This window comes from Squalius cephalus (assembly GCF_949319135.1).
Source record: "Squalius cephalus genome assembly, chromosome: 9".
Lineage (NCBI taxonomy): Eukaryota > Metazoa > Chordata > Actinopteri > Cypriniformes > Leuciscidae > Squalius > Squalius cephalus.
Genome location: NC_137130.1, coordinates 36577330 through 36596937, shown reverse-complemented (window position 1 = coordinate 36596937; position 19608 = coordinate 36577330). Strand labels below are relative to the sequence as shown.

The following is a 19608-nucleotide window of genomic DNA, read 5'->3' as shown; positions in this document are numbered from 1 at the left end:
TCTGTTTCCTCTTAAAGAATGTAGTTTAACTAATTTCTGTAATATTCAAATTGCATGTAACATATCTGGGAGTTGTTATATGTAAAGTTGAAAATCTGCATAACAATTCAAACTTAAATCCAATTATTAACAAAACTAGTAAGAGGTTTAATGCGTGGTTACAAAGGGATCTGTCAATTCAGGGGCGGGCACTTTTGTCAAAAGCTGAAGGAATCTCCAGATCAGTCTATGTGTCATTATCATTGGATATTGCCCCTAAAGTTACCAAACAATTGGATAAAATGCTTTTTGATTTTATTTGGAAAAACAAGCCACATTATTTGAGAAATTTTTTTTTATGCAATCCCAAAGACCATGGTGGTTTAGAGGTGTTGAGTTATGATGCTTTGAACAATGTTTTTAAAATAAATAGGCTTATTCAGTATTTAAAAAATAAAGACAGTATTTGGAATTCCTTATCTATTTAAATAATTGGGCGACCTCATCTTTATTGAAGTGTAATTATTCAATTGAAAAAAAAACAAAAAAAACATTTAAGCTTGCAAAATTTCATAAACAAGCTCTCATGGCATGGACACTGGCCTACAAACATAACTTTTCACCTAGGAGATATTATATTTGGAACAACAAAGACATCCTTTATAACAATAAATCTCTCTTTTTTGATTACTGGTTTGAAAACAATATTATATTAGTTAGTCAGCGTTTGAATAATGATGGAAATGTATTAACATATAGAGAATTTTTGAATAAATTTAAAATACCAGATAGACCTTGCAGTTGTAATGGATGCAATTCCCAGGAAAGTATTGATCCTTCTTAGGAATGCATCACAGGAGGGACGATCTAAATTTTACAGATATTATGGGTAAAATATTTCTTGGTAATACAAATTTTACAAAATAATGTCTCAGATAACTACATTAGGAATATACTTAATAATATTGTTTACCCTCCAGCTCGTTTTTTTCTGGTCATCTGTTTTTTGAGATGTAAATTGGCGTAATGCTTGGCGAACAGTAGATACATTCTACATTAATAACAAAGTAAAAGAAGTCTCTTTTAAAATAATGCATAGAATATATCCTTTTGTTTGTAATACCTTTTTTCTTGTCCTCTGGCACTGTTCTTATTTTATTTTACTTTATTTATTTTGTATTTGTTTTACTTTAAGTGATTATGTCTCATTGTATTGTTCTGGTTCATGGCATTAAAAAAAATAAAAAATAAAATAAAAGAGTCAGCTTTCTCGCGTCTGGCCTATGCGTCTGACGAGCAGCAGCGGTTGTTGCCAAGTATGTTGCCAACCATGAGCCTCCGATCGAGCCTGCCACTTATCAGCCAATCAAAAAATAGCACTATTGTATCTGGGTAAGATTTAACGCAACAACCAATGAAAAAAAAGTATATGCTGGAATTGTTCACGTGATTCTCAAAGTGCGTCAAACTTCAAAGTTTCGTTCACTCACAGAGGAAACCACAGGAGCTCCGGAGCGTCACTTTGAGCACAGAGTAAGTCATGATTTCCTGTTTTAATGTTACAACAAATTCACAACTTGTTTGACAAAAACAGTGACAATTGACTGCTGTTAGAGAATGTTTCCCAGATAATTAGCATCAGTTTTTCATGAGTGTCTGTAACTTAGCCAGCAGTTTTATAGCCTGTTCACTGACAACACCTGCTCAGAACAAGTAGTCTAGGCCTATCATATTTTCCATTATCACACGATAACTGACATATAGACACATTATAAACATCGCTCTCTCTCCAAATAGGCTGAATAATTGTATTAGCACTAAATAAGTTAAAGTGTATTGCATAGTCTATGTTATAGGTCACTTTTAAAATCATGTCATCTTTTATAATTATATCCTGGCCATGGATGCATTAATCATTGCACTGTCTTTCAAAGATGTCAGGTAAAAAGCAATTAAGCATCCTCTCATTCATTCGCCCTGAGAGGAAAGCCCCCTAAAAAGGCCAGGTTAGAGGATGCGGCTGTCACTCTTACCAGTCTTCAAAACTTGAGAGCCCTTTATCATGTTACTTTCTACCGGGTGTCTGTTACTGTTAGATCTCAACACTGGAGTAAAGTCAGAGCACTATTTGTTCTTCACGCGCACAGTAACTGAAATTTAAAACTGTTAAAAGAAAATGCTGAATAAACTATTGCATAGATAGATCCTGTATAACACACTACGCATCAATATGTATTTTCTTTGTGCTTTCAAATTTTCAAAGCGAACTCTACGCGCTGCGCGCTGTGACTCATGTTGCTTCCACAGCATCATTCTGCGCTCGGGATGCGCATTGGACTGGAGCCTTTCATATCATAATACAGTGACAGTAAATACAGTAAATTTTATGGTAGGCTATATATAAAATAATTGATATTTTTGATTTTTGTTATCTTGTTTTTCATGAATGTATTTTACAACAATACAAAGAGCAATGTGTAACGTTTTACCAGACTTAGTGTTACACTTATTGTCTCTTATTTGTTCCTCAATAAACGTTTTTTTTTTTTCACAAAATGTTCAGATTTTATACAATTATTGTGCACTCGTGATTTTTCTAGACTAAATTTTACTGCTGAATTATCCACTAATCTAGTTTATAATAGCATTTATGTCAGATTATGATCATATATGTTTTGTTGTTGTTGTTTTTCTTTATAATGAAGTTGTCTGTATTAAGTAGGCTAGATCTTTATTATACTGCATGCCCTTTTCTCTAATGAAAACAAATATAAAGGCGTGGGTGTTTGAGGTGGCAAATCTTACAGATGCTTCCCTCCTTACAATCATGGCTGATCACCTTCCTGGTCACATCTGAACTTTAGAAAACTCTTGTCTCTGGGCAAAAAGGAAACTGGTCAGGGGCTGAAGCCTGCACTGGACTCTGGTGACATATCCATTATCATGCAAATCTCTCCAGAGTTGTCATGACAGAACTATATACAATATGAAATTTGACAATACTGAGTCAAAAGCAGAAGTTGACTGATTCATTTATTTATCAGAGAAAATTAATCAACCTCCTATGTCTGTACCATTTTGTTTTGTGACTGTATATCCAGTAAAGGCCAAATTTGGGTTCTGCATGTTAGATTCATTTTTCTACATGCCACTTAATTTACTGCATACCAATAGTGTAATCTTTAACCATGGGTCACAAAAGCTCTCTTCCACTATCTCACACTATGTGCGTTATGTTTCATTTCCTAGAGGACAACTTAAGACAGCTCTCTACAGCATGTCATAGACACTTATGAGACACCATGGACCGAGACTCGGAGCGTAAGTAGTTACCACAGTAAAAGCAGAGATAGTCATATCTCATATGAAAAAAGTCTACAGTACACTGAACCCATTTGTGCCCAAATTTTTCTGAATGGTTTCATGCATATAATCGTGTTAATAGTGTCCTATGTGAACATGTTCTGCATTTATTTTTCCCAGGTTTTTTTTTTCTTTCTTGAAAATCATATTTGAATGTGCGGCAACTATAGTTGCCGGTGGGCAAATATGTTGTATGCACCCCTCAATGTAAAATATGAATAGGAGGAGAACATTTGGCATTTATCTCAAAATAACTGCTTTCAACTAGGCATGTGCCGGTATTCGGTAATGCGATAAATCGCGGTAATGAATATGCACGATATTGTTATCGTGGACACTTCAAAATACCGTGAAAAATAATAGACCAGAATTTATATTTATAGAACGCGCATTAGCTTATTTTCCATCAACCGTTTAAACAAACACTGCGTATATATACTGCGCGAAACACGTGCACGCTCTGATGTAAACCATAGACTGTAAAAAATAGATGTAAACAATCCCCACATGAAGCACTGTGTGCATGCGGCGCAGTGCGCACTCTAGTCTAATGTAAACAATCCTCACATGGAGAAGAAGCATGGCGGAAGGAGGAACGCTGCCGACGATTTATCCCCCTTAACTCTACGCATTCAGTGTGAGACTCACGCAATCGACACTTTTCAGACGCTCTCGCGCCACACATCCATTTTCTCACGCAGAGAAAAATCGCGGAGCAAAGACACTGATACCGACAGACTAGACAGAGCAGGTTACTTTTGATATGAAAAAAATTCTCAGCTCTCAGGTTCTGTCTATTTTATTATGAAATCCAGACAATAAATACCGTTTTGGCGCTTGTAAATGTGACGTGACCGATCGCTGTAGCGCCTCAGTTCATGTAAACCGATCATCTGTTACTTTTTATTTAAAGATACAGTTCAACTTACCAAAATGTATTTATGCCTCATAAATAATATCGATCAATCAGTGTTTTTCAGCCACGGAAAGAGGTCAATAAAACTGCAGGACAACAATTATGTCACAGAACGTTACATTTACCTCAGGAAAGCCATTTAATGACCAACACTTTAGTTGACTAGAAAAAATAGCTATAGAGTATTTTGCTAAATATGTGCACTATATTACATTTGTATTATATTTTTACTTGTGTCATAATTGTAATAAAAAACTAATTATATTGATAGCATTATGTGAGATATATTTTTTCTTGAGAAAAATTAACATGTAGTCTATCTGTAGCCTACCTAATATTTATCCAAAGAGTCAATATTGAATCAAGATTGAAATCAAATCCCAAGAATTGAATTGAAATCGTGAAAACTGTGTAAAATTCTTTTTAGTTACCAAATGTTTTGACAATTACACCTATTGTTAAGCAAGTTGTTTTTTTTCTACCCCCCCCTCCCCCCTCCCCCAATCCATCCGTTTCTTTTGAGCAATTAAAATATTGTGATAATACCGTATACCGTGATAAAAGCTCAATCAATTAATCGCAGCATGAAAATTTGATACCGGCACATGCCTACTTTCAACAGATCAATCTTTATTCATAAACAAATTTATTATGTATAAAAGTCGAAGAACATTTGATGCAAACCCAAAAAAACTGCATCTACAGTATCTTATAATCGCTTGAATATGAAAACACATCAAACAACAAATCCATTTGCCTTAACCATTGTGCGCTGTTCAGGGTCTTTTTGACCCACATTTCTAACTTTCATTCATGGGGATAACATGGATAATTTGACATGGTTTAGTGTAAGATTTTTGCCCATCTTTTGGAAAATGCTGTTTTAAAAGTAACAAATTATCACTTTAACCAGTAGATGGCTGCAGAACGATTTGCTATTTGACTAACTGAAAGACATCTTTTCACAAGTTTTTCCAGTTGTATTCATATCTACATATTATGAAATCCCAATTATAATAATAAAAGTTACTTTTTGTCAAAGTTTAGGCACTTTTTGTACTGAAAAAAAAAATCTGTTTTTCAGTAATGTTATATTATGATTAGAATCAAATTAATTTTATCAATGGACAAAATTCATCCTCAAAATCAGAAACAACACAGAACACACATAGACAGAAATGAATTGGCACACTTTAAATTTGTAGAATTATATGAAAAACATGTAAAATATTTGAAATAAATGATAAACTCTAAAAGCTCCAACTTTTCTCTTTGTAACATCCTGATCAGGTTTGATTCTAATCATAATGTAACATTATTGAAAACTGATTTTTTTTTTTTTCAGTACAAAAACTGCTAAACTTTGACAAAAAGTAACTTTTATTGTTATAATTGTGATTTTATTATATGTAGATATGAATCTACTTGGAAAAACTTGTGAAAAGAAGTATTTTAGTTTGAAACTTTTAGTACTTTTAGAGCTCTGCAGCCATCTACTGGTTAAAGGGAATTATTTTTTTTTTAAACTGCATTTTTCTAGCCTGGGTGCCAGCCCGAACCCCGCCCACAACATTTTTTGGTCGGGAAGTTCGGTCTGGACGGCCGAGCCAATCAAATTGCCAGGGCGGGCTTTAATCGATGATGGGCAGATGATCTGCGGTTACGTAATCACCCACGTCACCAAAGAGCGCTTGATTTGAATTAGTTTACAACAAAGACGACTGCAGCTGTAGAATTGAGATTTCACAAGTTCACACTTACAAATAAGTCAGATAGAATAAATGCGTATATGAGATTTCACGAGTTCACACAAATAAGTCAGATAGAATAAATGCGTATATGAGATTTCACGAGTTCACACAAATAAGTCAGATAGAATAAATGCGTATATGACGTGCTGTCCGAGGAGAGGGCTGTGGGCTCGGTAGCCATCCCCCCCCCCCCCCCCCCCACCCCCCGTATTCCTGGTTGTGAGAGAACAAGACAAGAGTGAGGATTCGGGGTGGTGGAGGGATGCTGAAAAACTGTCAAGGAGTGTTAGGTAAGTTGACAGAGTGAATATCCTTCCTCGGTAACGTTAGACATGGTATTGTTTGATGACAAGTTGATATTGGATTGATTGTTTGTACGTGCTCCTCCCGAACCTTGTTTATGAAACATCATGTGTAGATTCCGCCATCGCGTCTGTTATAGAAGATATCCACAGCGCATTCATTTTAAAAGAGGAACAGAGAGCCGCGACATTTTGATGGTTGAAAATATGAATGAAGAACATGCGTCATTTACTCCGTTGCTCTGATTGGTTGTAGGTCTATCCAATTGAGTTTTTTTTTTTCCTGGTTCGGTTGAGACATGCCCCATAATCAAATCTCTATGGAGTAGTATCAGACTCACATTCTGACTAGAATATAAGTATGACGAAGTCAGGCTAGCATTTTTCAACATTTGGGCAAAAATCTTACACTACACCTTGTCAAATTATCCATGTTATCCCCATGAATGAAAGTTAGAAATCTGGGTATTTTATACGGCGAATTTGACAATTTTCTTTTTGGAGAATTTTTCTTTTCTTTTTTTGAACATTTTGTGGAGTAAAAATGTCCAAATGTGGAGTAAAAACATTAATAAACTGAGTAAAATTACATTTGTTTAAAAAAAAAAAAAAAAAATTATATATATATATATACAGTGCTATGCATAAGTTTAGACACCCATACTAAAGTTGACTAAAAAGAGGAATAAAAAATCATCTTTTGGAAACTGAACTTAATGCCTTAACCCCTTAACGCCCACTGTCGCGAATTTGCAACAAACCCCTTCCATTCAGACTGCAGGCGAGATAGCGTGTGTTTTCCCCCAATGCCTGTTTGTGCACATTCGATACATACCTAGGAACATTTTGCACGCACTGGTTTCTCGTAGGAGCGGTCGGAGTGGGAACTACATCCGGTTCACCGAAGCTAATATTTTGTTTTGCAAAATCCGCATATCAAGTGCGCAAATGTGGAGAAATTTCCCAAAATGAGTTAAGTTGTGCTAAGATAAAAATATGTACCAGCTTATTGATTGCTTCTATAGCTATGTTATTCATATAGACTTCATGTGACGAATATTTTTTACGTAATTTGTAGATTTCTGTTTGTAGCAAATTTGCGACATTGGTCCATAACGGCTGGATTGGGCTAATGGCTACATATTATAATAATGCTGTATTTAGATGGTTTCAGCCCAAAAAAAATATTTTTTTTTCCCCCACAAAAAATAGCATGTTAGGATATAACACTATAAGAATATATAATGTATGCACTGGAGAAACAAGGAAAGAGTTAAACAGAGTGTAACATGGAATGTATAAAAACTACTGTCAATGTTAGGGAGTAGGAGAGTGTTTTGTTTCTTGCTGTTGTCAAGATTCATTAATTTGTCAAAGTTTATAAGTATAAAGTTTATAAGTTCTAACAACTTTGTGCCATGAATAAAATCTACATTCCTGAGATGGGAAAATGTATTTTATTAATTTTTCCATTTTGTAAAAAAATACCCTAAATGCCCACTGTCGCAAATTTGCAACATACCAAAATGACCCTAAATGCCTGTTGTCGCAAATTTGCAACATACCAAAATTTCTATTTATTTGTTGTGCAAAAGTGAAATTGATAATCTCAACATTATTTACCATCTACTTAAAGTCAAAAACACACAGAATTTTTTTTTTTATATACAGCTTTATAAATTCAGGCGTTAATTTAAAAAATTAGGAAAAATCCAACCTTTAAGGACACCAATTTTCTTTGTGAATGAATAATGTATCGTAAATAAATAGATGTTCTTCCTCAAAATACAGGGTGCATAAGTTTGGACACCCCTATGTTAAATTCCCATAGAGGCAGGCAGATTTTTATTTTTAAGTATTTTTTTTTTCTTTTTTTTTTAGGATACTATGCATCCTGATAAAGTTCCCTTGGCCTTTGGAATTAAAATAGCCCCACATCATCACATAGCCTTCACCATACCTAGAGATTGGCATGGTTTTATTTCAGTTAGCCTAATAGCTGGTTTGATTTGCATTGAGAGATGATCTTATGGAAAGTACCCCATGCCAATCTCTAGGTATGGTGAAGGCTATGTGATGATGTGGGGCTATTTTAACTCCAAAGGCCAAGGGAACTTTATCAGGATGCATAGTATCCAAAAAATTTTTTTTAATATTTTAAGAATTTCATTTAATTTAACATAGGGGTGTCCAAACTTATGCAACCTGTATTTTAAGGAAGAACATTTATTTATTTACGATACATTATTCATTCACGAAGAAAATTGGTGTCCTTAAAGGTTGGATTTTTCCTAATTTTTTTAAATTAAGGCATTAAGTTCAATTTCCAAAAGATGATTTTTTTATTCCTCTTTTTAGTCAACTTTAGCATGGGTGTCTAAACTTATGCATAGCACTGTATATATATATATAAGTGCAGCCATAACAGGGCATTGTGTATACATTTTTTTAATGAAAATAAATAAATACAAATAAATAGAATGAAGAAAAAAATATATCTATATAACAAAACTATAGATCTCTTGTAAGATTTGTTTTGTTTGGATGATTCTAGAGACCTTCATGATTATGTAGATATATATATGTCAGCAAAAAATACTTATTAGTAACATGAAAATGACCTTTCTTTGGGAGGGGTTGCCTTCGCCATGCTTCCTAGAAGTAGGGCTAGGAAGTTGACAGCCTCATGTGACAGGGAGGAAGTGAATACCTTTTTTTTTTTTTCTTGAAATCTTTCTTTTTTTCTATTTGGTTGTTTGCTTGCATGTCATTGAGAAATAAAACATGGACAACATCTAGAAAAATACTTACAAAAGGAAAATGACAACTATGCATTGTGGCAACTATAGTTGCCGGTGGGCTTAAGTGAAGTTGCCCAAATAAGTACTTGCTACACTATAAAATATGCAGTGATCATATTATTATCTCTCTACCAGGTGCTCGGTTTGTGGATGCCCACTGGCCGAAACTTGTCCAGAGAGTACAGATGGTGATGCCGATAGCGGATGAGCTGCGGTCCGGTGGCATGCTGGAATATGAGCCGTACTGTAAGATCGATGCAGCAGATACTAACCAGGAGAAAATGAGAGAGTTTTATAAAGTGTTGCACTCTGGAGGAGACGAGGTTAAATCTGCCTTTTATTCTAGCCTGGAAAAGCATGAGCCATCTCTGTTTAGAGCCTTAGGTAAGAGCACTATTGTGTTTGCGAAGGACTCAATAATCACACCGTGTAGCTTTGTTTATGTTGCCCTTTATCAACTGACGTGAAACTTACATTATACGACCATTGCCGTAAATCAATTCAATAAGCTTTAAAGGCACAGTAACCTGTCACTCGCAGTGCATAACAAAACATAGTCCAACGGGACCCAATGCTGAACATTTTCAGACATAACATTTTCCCCCCACCCCCCTGGAAACTGAAACATAACATTTAGCCCACATTCCCCAGTGTCACTATCACCCTGTCACATAGTCCCCATGCCAGACAGGCGGGACCCTCATTCTCTGAGGGCATGCTGGCCGTGAAACGGCGTCAGGCAATGCTGGTGGATTACCCCCCAACCGGTTAGCTCTTGGCCTAGGCTGCCAAACCAGAGCCGCTGCTGTGGACAGAGGTGATGCAGGTGCTGAGGGAGCTGAGACTCTGTGCAGGCGGTTTGAGTGCTAACGAGTCCCATTCTCCAGTCTGTAAGTGGCCGGCCCCAACTGCTTAGTCACCCGCAGGGGCTCTGAACAGTATGACTGCAGCTTATTTTGGCAGTGGAGGTGTTTGATCCTGACCCAAACCCCTGGTGAAAGTGAGGGGGTCTGCACTCTGTGCGGGGCATCAAACCTCTCTTTCATCCAAGCCTGCAAACCTTTTACCTGAGCTCTGGCTTTTTGGAGCCGAGCCCTGGGCTCCCACGTGCAGGAGCTGGCTCAGCTCTCAAGCAGTCCAGTGGTTGCTTTAGTTCGCGCCCAATCATGAGCAATGCAGGTGACACTCCCGTGGTGGAATGCTTGGATGCCAGGATGGTCAGGAGAGTTTGGTTGAGAGCGTCGCTGAAGATTTGCCCTTCCTCTAGACAGGCTCGGATTCCATTTTTGAGAGTTTTATTCAGTCTTTCCACCCCCCATTACTCTCTGGGTGATACACTGCCATCCTGATGTGCTTGATGGACCGTACCGTGAGGAACTCCGTGAACATTCCAGACACAAATTGGGGCCCGTTATCCGTTGTGACGACACTGGGGAGGCCCCAGCGCCCAAACAGGTTGTCCAGGCGGTCGATGATGGAGTGTGCAGTGATGGAGCTCAGCTGAAAAACCTCTGGCCACTTCGAATGAAGGTCGTGCACAACCAGCAGGTAGCGAGCGTGAGCCGGTGCCCCATGAAGTTCTCCACAGAGGTCGACCTGAATATGTTCCCAGGGTGAGGACGGCCAAGAGGTCGGGGTGAGAGGGGCTGTGGCAGGCTGGACAGTTTTCCCACTAAGGAGGCAGCAAGCGCAGTTACGTACCAGCTCCTCAACATCAGAGTCTATGTGGGGCCACCACACTGCTTCACAGCGCTGCTTCACCTTGACCACCCCCAGGTGCCCCCCATGTGCCATGTGTAGCACTCTGGACCTGAGAATCTCCGGAACGACCACACGGTGGCCACGGGCCAGGCACACCGCTCCCCAGCAGGAGAGCTCATTGAGGAAGCGGTAATAGGGGAGCAGTCTGTCCTCCACTTTGGCAGGCCAGCCGTCCTGGACGTAGGTACGGAGAGTTGTGAGGGCCTCGTCAGCAGCTGAGGCCTGCTGCAGCTCCGCCAGAGTGACTACTGAACTGAGAGGCCCATGCAGGATGTGGACCCAGTCTTCGTCGCTCTCTATGTCTGATGTCACCCCGCCTGTATCTTTCGTCACCGACACAGCTCTAGACAGGAGGTCGGCCACCGTGTTGGCCCGCCCAGGTATAAACTCCAGACTGAAGTTATACTGGTTCAGCCTGTCAGCCTACCTTAGCAGTCTCATGGGCCTGTGCCCCGAGCCTTGAGTCGCCAGCAGTGCCGTCAGCGCTTGGTGGTCTGTGCGGATGGTAAAAGGCCTCCCATATAGGTAAACATGCCATCGTTCGCATGCCCACAGACAGGCCAGGGCCTCCCTCTCCCCCACCGAATATTTCTGCTCAGCTGTAGTAAGTGCCTGTGAGGCGAAAGCCACCGGGCGTTCCACCCCTCTTGAGTCTGGGAGAGCACAGCGCCTAGCGCCACCCCGGAGGTGTCTCAGGTGACCATGGTGGGCGCGGTCAAGCTGAAATGGGTCCGTGTAGGTGGGGACGTGAGCTGCCGTTTGATGATGCATACAGCTTTGTGGCAGGCCAGGGTCCAGTCCCACGTAACATCCTTCCTGAGCAGCCGGCGCAGGGGGGCCGTTGAGTCAGAGTAGTGTGGCATGAATCTGAGGTAGTAGGCGGCCATCCCCAAGAACGAAGACAGCTGGGATGGTGACTGCGGGTCTGGTAGGGACAGAATGGCCTCAGTGTGTGACATAATCGGGGCGATGCCCTCCTTCGAGAGCCTGAAGCCCAGGAACTCGACCTCCTCAACCCCGAACATGCATTTCTCAGAGTTCAGTGTGACCCCATGCTGTTCGAAACGCTGAAAGACCTGCTCCAGGCGATCATCATGCAGTGCGGTGGAGGGCGCATGCACCACCACGTCATCTAGGTAGATGGAGACACCCTGGATACCAGCCAATATGAGTGACATTATCTTCTGAAAACAGCTCGGGGCTGATGACAGTCCAAATGCCATGCGTTTAAATCTGAAAACCCCCATGTGCGTGACAAACGCTGTAAGGTCGCTAGAGGAACCTGCAGGTAGCCGTTATGTAAGTCCATCTTACTGAAAACAATGGAGCCGTGGAAATGGCTAGTGAGCTCCTCAGCCGTAGGTAGGGGGTACTTATCAGGAATGATGGCTTTGTTAACATCTGTGAGGTCGACACAGAGTCGCAGTCCGCCCCCTCTTCTCTTGGCTATCACCAGGTTAGACACCCACGGCGAGGCATCGACGGGCTCTATGACGTCCGCCTCCACCAGGCGATGCAGCTCGGCCTCCACCGCGTCACGGAGAGCCAGGGGAATGCGCTGTAGGGGCTGGATAACAGAGTCCACCCTGTTATCCAGCCCCTACGGCGCATTCCCCTGGCTCTCAGGTCCGCCAGGTCAACAGTGGGCTGGTGTACAAATCCAGTCATGTGGCCCAGCCCATTGAATAGTTGTGGGTAGTGGTCAGACCAGGAGGCGGCGACCTGCAGGACATGCAGGCCCCTAGCATCACTAGCATGACGTTTTCTCTATTAACTGGTCAACTATAAGTCCATCCTCCAAAGCCCCAAACTCACAAAGTCTAGCCAGCTCACGTAATGCAGATACATAGTGGGCAACGGTCTCATCCGGCTTTTGGGTCCTCTGGCGAAACTCAAAATGGTGCATCCGCCGGCTTCTTCCGGAGCTGAAGTGAGCCTTCAAGGCGGCCGTGGCTGTGACGTACTTATCATCCGATAAGGTGAGCGTGGCGAAGATTCACTGTCCTTCCTGCCCGAGACAATGGCGCAGAAGCGCACACTTCCTTGCCTCTGCTAGATCCGAGTGTCCCAAAGCCAGCAAATAATCCTCAAACGACATCAGCCAGCAATCCCAGGGAACAGCTGGATCACCGGGAACAGGTAGGAAAGATGGCAGTGGTGGTAAGACAAGTTCAGACATCCTCGTTCGCCAATTATTGTGTTTGCGAAGGACTCAATAATCACACCGTGTAGCTTTGTTTATGTTGCCCTTTATCAACTGACGTGAAACTTACATTATACGACCATTGCTGTTAATCAATGCAATAAGTTTTAAAGGCACAGTAGCCTGTCACTCGCAGTGCATAACACAACACAGTCCAACGGGACCCAATGCTGAACATTTTCAGACATAACAAGCACACTAAATTTGGCTATTATACCACTTGTGTCTAGACCTACAGTATATACTGAGATATGTACTATTAAAATATGTACTTTTACAGGCATTGCACAAATTGCAGAAGCTCTTGTAGAAACCTTAAATATTTTGTCTTAACTTTCCATCTTGTTAACTTATTTCTGTCAGGACCACTATCATCAAATACGATTGACAATTAGCATATTTTTTGTATTGGCAGTATGGTTCTGTTCTGGGCAGCCTAGCATGGATAAGAGCAGGGAGAGCAGCAATAACCCCCTTTAGGGTAAACAGAACAGAACCAACATGAATGTATTGCAGATATCATTAATGTCAATATTTTAAATGTACAACATAATTCGAGAATTTAGTCTAATTCAAAGGGGAATTAGAAGGCCAAATACTGACTGAGCTGGGGATGGAGGAGGGTAATTTGCTCCTGATAAACGCGATAGCTGTTGATAATACTGGAGGAGCTGATATATGAATACAGTGATAGGTGTCGTATTCCTATAGGTAGACGTGGATCAGCTGAGAGTCTTTGCTTTTTAAATCGGAAGTAGAAAATTGCTCAAAAAAATTCAAACTTATGGGTTTGAGACTTAAACATTATGACTTTGAGTCTGTACGTATTTTTTCCCTTCTCAAAAAATGTGTGTGATGAGGTTCAGTTCAATATTAATAAGGAAGGAAGAAGACAGGGGTCTGCTTGAGCTGGGACTCTTGTTTTATTCACGTTTCTCAAAAATAAACAAAAGGTGCGCACAAAGCGCGTTCACCGTGCACATGCACAGCAACAAACATTCAATAACTCAGAATTCTCTTTGGTCGTTTTCTCAGCTTCCAGTAGCACGCAACGAGGTCCCAGCTCGTCTCTCTCTCCCTCTCTCTGTCGCGCTCCGGCTTATATCCGGTCTCTCCACGCCAATTACTGAAATCAGACACAGGTGTTCATCATCTGCACTTGACCTACTTACGCTCCGCTCTGCTCCGTCCTCTCTCTCCCGCTACAGACTCCGCAAAACCACGCCCCCCTCGCCACAATGTGTATCACCAATACTGTTACCTTAGGGCAGTTGTGGCACGAATCTTACGTGGTGGTGGTCTAATAAATTTGTTCAGCAATAGATAGATGTAAAATGTTTGAAAATATATGTGAAATGCCTTAATCAATATATCACTGAATGTATCAAGTGTGTCTAATGTTCTACAGGCTCCACAGGACATCACACACACTCTGAAAAAACACATTCCTCAGGTGACTGATGAATTTTATAGTAATATGTTTTAAATATTGCACTCTATCGACCTGGTAATTTAGTTGGTATTTGTCTGCTCTGGAATTTCTTACTGTATTAGAATCAGAAAAAAAAACTAACTCTTTGAACATTGACCGTTTATACAGAAATCAGCTCAGTGATTCACAAATATATGAAGCAGATCTGCAGCGAGTATCAGTATGTGACTGAGTATAACTCACTGCCTGGTGAACATGTGCTGCTGTCTGAGCGCTTCACACAACCTCTGATCCTTCGGAAACATAGAGGTCGAAAAGAGCGAGAAGAAGAGATCAGCTCCAGTGGAAAGCGCTTCCAGCAGGTCCTCAGCTCCAGGAGCAGTGGAGACTCTGTCCATCTCAGCTCTCTGTTCGACCCAGATGACCACAGGATCAGTCCTAGTTCTGTGATACTGCAGGGAAATTCTGGAAATGGAAAATCTTTCACTGTGCAGAAGATCATGATGGACTGGGCATCTGGTGACCTCTACAAAGGGCGGTTTGATATTGTCTTCCACTTAAAGTGTAAAGAAATAAATCGCATTCATGGCGAGAAGAGTTTGGTGGAGATCTTGAGCTGCAGTTGTAGTTTATCATCACATGAGATCTCACAGATTTTACAGCAGTCGCCAGAGAAGGTGCTTGTGGTCATTGATGGATTTGATGAGCTGAAACTCACACAGGACATTAATGACAGGTCAGCACACACTGATCTGCTTCAGAAAGCCCCACCTGTGGACACTCTTTGTGCCCTGCTGAGGGGTCAAATCCTGCCAGAGTCTTTCCTGCTGGTCTCCTCCAGATCTACAGCTGCGGACACACTCAGTAATTTGCTCAAAGGACCTCAGCGTTTCTCTGAGATTGTGGGATTTTCAGAAAAGGGAGTGGAGGAGTACTTCCAGAAGTTTTTTCAAAATGAGAAACTTTACAGGGAGGCTTATACATCTGTGAAGGCAAATGAAACCCTCATCACTGCCTGCTCAATCCCTGTCGTCTGCTGGATCATCTGCACAACTATCCAGGAGAGATTCAAATCTGGTGCAAATAAGACAAGCGGACTGGAAACCACCACCTCCATCTACGTGGACTTTGTGTGCACTCTTCTGGAGCATCACTGCCAGGGTTTGAGTCAGTCCGTCCCGACCCTGCTGAGGAGTCTGGGTCAGCTGGCAGAGAGAGGGATGCAGGAACAGCAAGTCCTGCTGGATGAGAAAAGTGTGAATGAAACCATTTCAGACCCTGCTGGAAATCCATTCTTGTGCAAGTTCCTGTTTAAGAGACGAATCCACCAGGAGACGATGTTCAGTTTCATGCATCTTAGCTTTCAGGAGTTCTTCACTGCTCTGTACTATGTCCTTCTAGATGAAGAAAAGTCCCAGAGGAAACTTACAAGGTCACTTTTAATGGATAGTTTCTCAAAACCACATTTTGCAGCTGTGGTGCAATTTGCATTTGGTTTGTTGAATAAGGATGTGAGACTCACACTTGAAAAACATGGTCTGCTCAATCGTCCAAAAAAACAGGCTTGTCTAAAATTAAGTGTTTGTCTGTTCATTCGTCCAAAAACACAGGCTCATCTGAAAAAATGGATTTTGGAAAAGGTTAAAGGTTGTTCCTTGTCTTCGAAAACAGTATTGTTTGTTCTTCACTGTCTCTATGAACTTCATGAAGAAGACTTTGTGAAAGAAGCAATGGAATCCTGGGAAAGGATTAATCCAGATGGTAAATTCCTCAGAAGAACAGATTTCTGTGCCCTGCTGTACTGCTCTCAGTGCTGTCAGAGCTTTGAAGAAATTTCTGAATTGTATTTGACATCGGAAGATTTGTCTATGATTTTGCCTGAACTTCACAAGTTTAAAAAAGCAAGGTAAATGCGTTGGTCTAAAACACATATTTGGTGGATGTAATTAATATCTAATCTCTAATTTGCTGTTGCAAGTTAAACTTAATTAGTCTGTACAGTAATGTTCTGTATTTGATTTTGAAGCTTGATTATAATAGATCCATCAGACTCTGATCTCGGTGAACTGATCTACGCTCTCGCGAGAGGACAGACCCTGAGCTCACAGAGGTAATGTTTTAAAATATATTTTATACATTTGATGTGTTTTATGCACACGTGCATCATCCTTTAATGTGCTTTTGTTTAACTTTAAGGTTCTAGTATTTTTTCCTGTGCTTTGGTTTGCAGTGTTCGTGTTGAAACCTGCAAATTAATGTATAGTCATGTCTTCTCACTTGACCTGTCAATAAACAAAGATCCGTCCAGGTGAAGAACAAGTGATTTTTACTTTTTTCTTTTCATCAAATAGTTTTTTTCTCATGATAACCATAAATAATTCTATGATTAATATGTTTTGTATAACCAATTATATCATCATCTTGTTGTTCCGTTTATCTGGCATACTTGGTCTCTGCAATCTAATAGATTATAATTCTAATAGTAATAATGCAACTAAATTGGTCACCCAAAACAGTTTAAAAAAAAGAAGGTACACACTTTTATCTTCTTTGACTATTGCTAATGATGTAAATATTGTAAAACAAATCACATAAAAGATATTCTAAGTAAGAAATTATTGACTCATAGACACAAAGACAACTTGAATCTTTTTTTAATTCTTTTTTAATAGTATCTGCATAAAGATTCGTCTGCTTCACCATCCGGATTTGCAATCATTCAGTCTCACCTTTCCACACTCAGAGATAATCAACATCGACTGGACCAGACTTTTTCAGATAATTCACCAAAGGGATTCAGAAGCATTACTGTCATTTCTCCATTCCTTCTCTATCCTGAATAAGATGGAAATGAACGTGGAGAGTCTAACTGAGAGGTTGTCTGCCTGGACCCTCCAGATGACCCAGAACTGCCCCAGTCTAACCGAACTCACGTGAGTAACATCTGGAATCACCTCTGTCCTGTTTCTATGGGAATTTGTCTGTTGATAAGAACGGAGTATCTAATATTCAAAGGGAAATTCTGTCATCATTTACTCGCCCTCATGTTGTTCCAAACCTGTTTTCCTCTGAGGAACACAAAATAAGTTATTTTAAAGAATGCTTGTGTAACACACAGTTTCAGATCCCATGGACTTCCATTGTTTGGACAAGAAATGCAATGAACCAAAACCATTTTATTACCAGCATTATTCAAAATATCTTCTTCTGTGTTCTGCAGAAGAAAGAAAGACACACATGTTTTGAATGATGACAAAGTAAATCCTTTTTAGTGAACTAGCCTTTTAAAACATTAAAAGGCTATGAATTAATGACACTGATCACACAGTCACTCACCTTTGAGGAACTGAAAAGCTTAGAAACATAAAATGGTTTAGTAAACAAAGAAACTATTGTATTTTTTTATTATATTCATTTATTATTGTTATTTTATTCATTTATTTGATTTTATTATTTCTATTTAGTTATTTTGGCAGTTTAGCCATTTTGCAATGCTCTTGCTATATCAGATAACCTTAAATGAATGTGTAATAAGTAGATGTGAAGAATGGCATTATCAATCTTATTAATTTTATTTGTATGTGTTTCCACATCTAGGGTAAATGCTGGCTTTTTACTGGAGGAAGGAATCAAGATCTTGCAGAGGTCAAACACAAGACCAAGTTGTATGATGACATTCAACGGGTTTGTATTGGTTTATCATTATATAGAATTTCTATGCAATTTCATGGAGAGTACAGCTTACAAGCTTTAAAAAGGAGACAAAAACACCATAAAAGAACGACTTTTGAGGCATATTCCATGTTTTCTGAAGTCACATAATACCTTTTTGTAAGGAACAAATCAAAAGTTTGAGAATTGTTTTTCATAAATTAAGTTTTCTTTACATCCACCCTAGATCTCGTAGTTCATTAACAATTCAATAACTTAAATGTTGGTCTATTTCTCACACAAATTATTGTTATAACAATAATTAAAAGCAAATATCAGGTTTGTTAAAGACTCTGTACTGATGCTGTGCTTTGTGCTTTCTGATTATGAAGGTTCATTTGCAATGAACAGTCTCAAAAATGCACAGATAATTGTGACCGTCGGTCTCACTGTAACCAGAAGGTGGAGATTCTTCTGAATGACCAGGGCTTTTCCATGAAGACTTTGTGAAAGTAAGTTAAGACTGAGATTAACACTAAGAACGCACCAATAAAAAAATTAGAACTGTAATATGACTCGAGCCAGTAACACAAACGTTTTCTTATGATTTATACAATTTCATTTGAACATTGCATACTAAATGTTGATCCTATCCTACAGGTCAGCTTGTTCATATTTCTCTGTCATGATTTATCTCTTGTCTCTCCATTTCTAAGGCTCTCGTGTTGGAACTAATGGTACAGCTTTACCACTACTGTAGGAGAAAACTGCAAAAGCAGCATCTTTACCTGGAGCTGTGGAAGTGAATAAAGACATCAAACAACTCTAAACTCATTTACATGCATTGTAATCATAAAAGCTGTGCGTCCATTTGTTTATATATTGTTTTTCTAAGCAGCTTTACAGAGTTTTACGATGTTGATGCTTTGTCTAAATTGAATACTTTTGAGCAGAATGTTTTTTTTTTTAGAGTGCATGGTTTATTTGCATTTGAGATTTGCTTCATATAGATCATGTGACATTGATTGTATTAAATTAAATTGTATATAGTTGTTGGGTTGTTCATTTAGGCTGTGATTATAAATCTGTAAGGTTTTGTACCATTTATAACATTTTGGTGTACCAACAATACTAACAAGCCTATTTACTAATTGATTAATGTTTATTAATTCTAACACACATATACATACACACACATATATACATACACACATACATTATATATATATATATATATATATATATAATATATATATAATCACTGATTCTTGGGAATTTGGATAAAACATGTCCCACTAAGAAAAGTGCTAATTCTGTTGGAAATTAATAACATTTTCATGAATAAAAATAATCAAGGTTATAATCAGGGGGTCCTTTGCACATATGTAAGGTTATTTTATAGGTTTATTTTTAATTTGTATTAATTTAATGATTATATGCTGGCCCATT

At 39.3% G+C, this 19608-nt stretch overlaps 1 protein-coding gene across 2 annotated transcripts; it reads left to right on the top strand.

Moving 5' to 3' along the window:
- The first annotated feature begins 1443 nt into the window (after positions 1-1443).
- On the top strand, positions 1444-19308 carry LOC307164124 (NACHT, LRR and PYD domains-containing protein 1 homolog). 2 transcript variants are annotated; one of them, XM_079880565.1, is made up of 11 exons: positions 1444-1512; positions 3229-3300; positions 9248-9496; positions 14485-14529; positions 14677-16414; positions 16535-16618; positions 16739-16816; positions 17181-17441; positions 18106-18192; positions 18552-18671; positions 18876-19308. In XM_079880565.1, exons 2-10 carry the CDS (start codon positions 3282-3284, stop codon positions 18667-18669), a joined length of 2679 nt encoding a protein of 892 aa, XP_079736691.1. In that variant the 5' UTR covers positions 1444-1512; positions 3229-3281; the 3' UTR covers positions 18670-18671; positions 18876-19308. The 2 variants fall into 2 exon arrangements, with proteins under 2 accessions (XP_079736691.1, XP_079736690.1); XM_079880564.1 differs by lacking the exons at positions 1444-1512; positions 3229-3300 and adding an exon at positions 3646-3979 and having other exon boundaries at positions 18876-19211.
- The last annotated feature ends 300 nt before the right edge of the window (positions 19309-19608 follow it).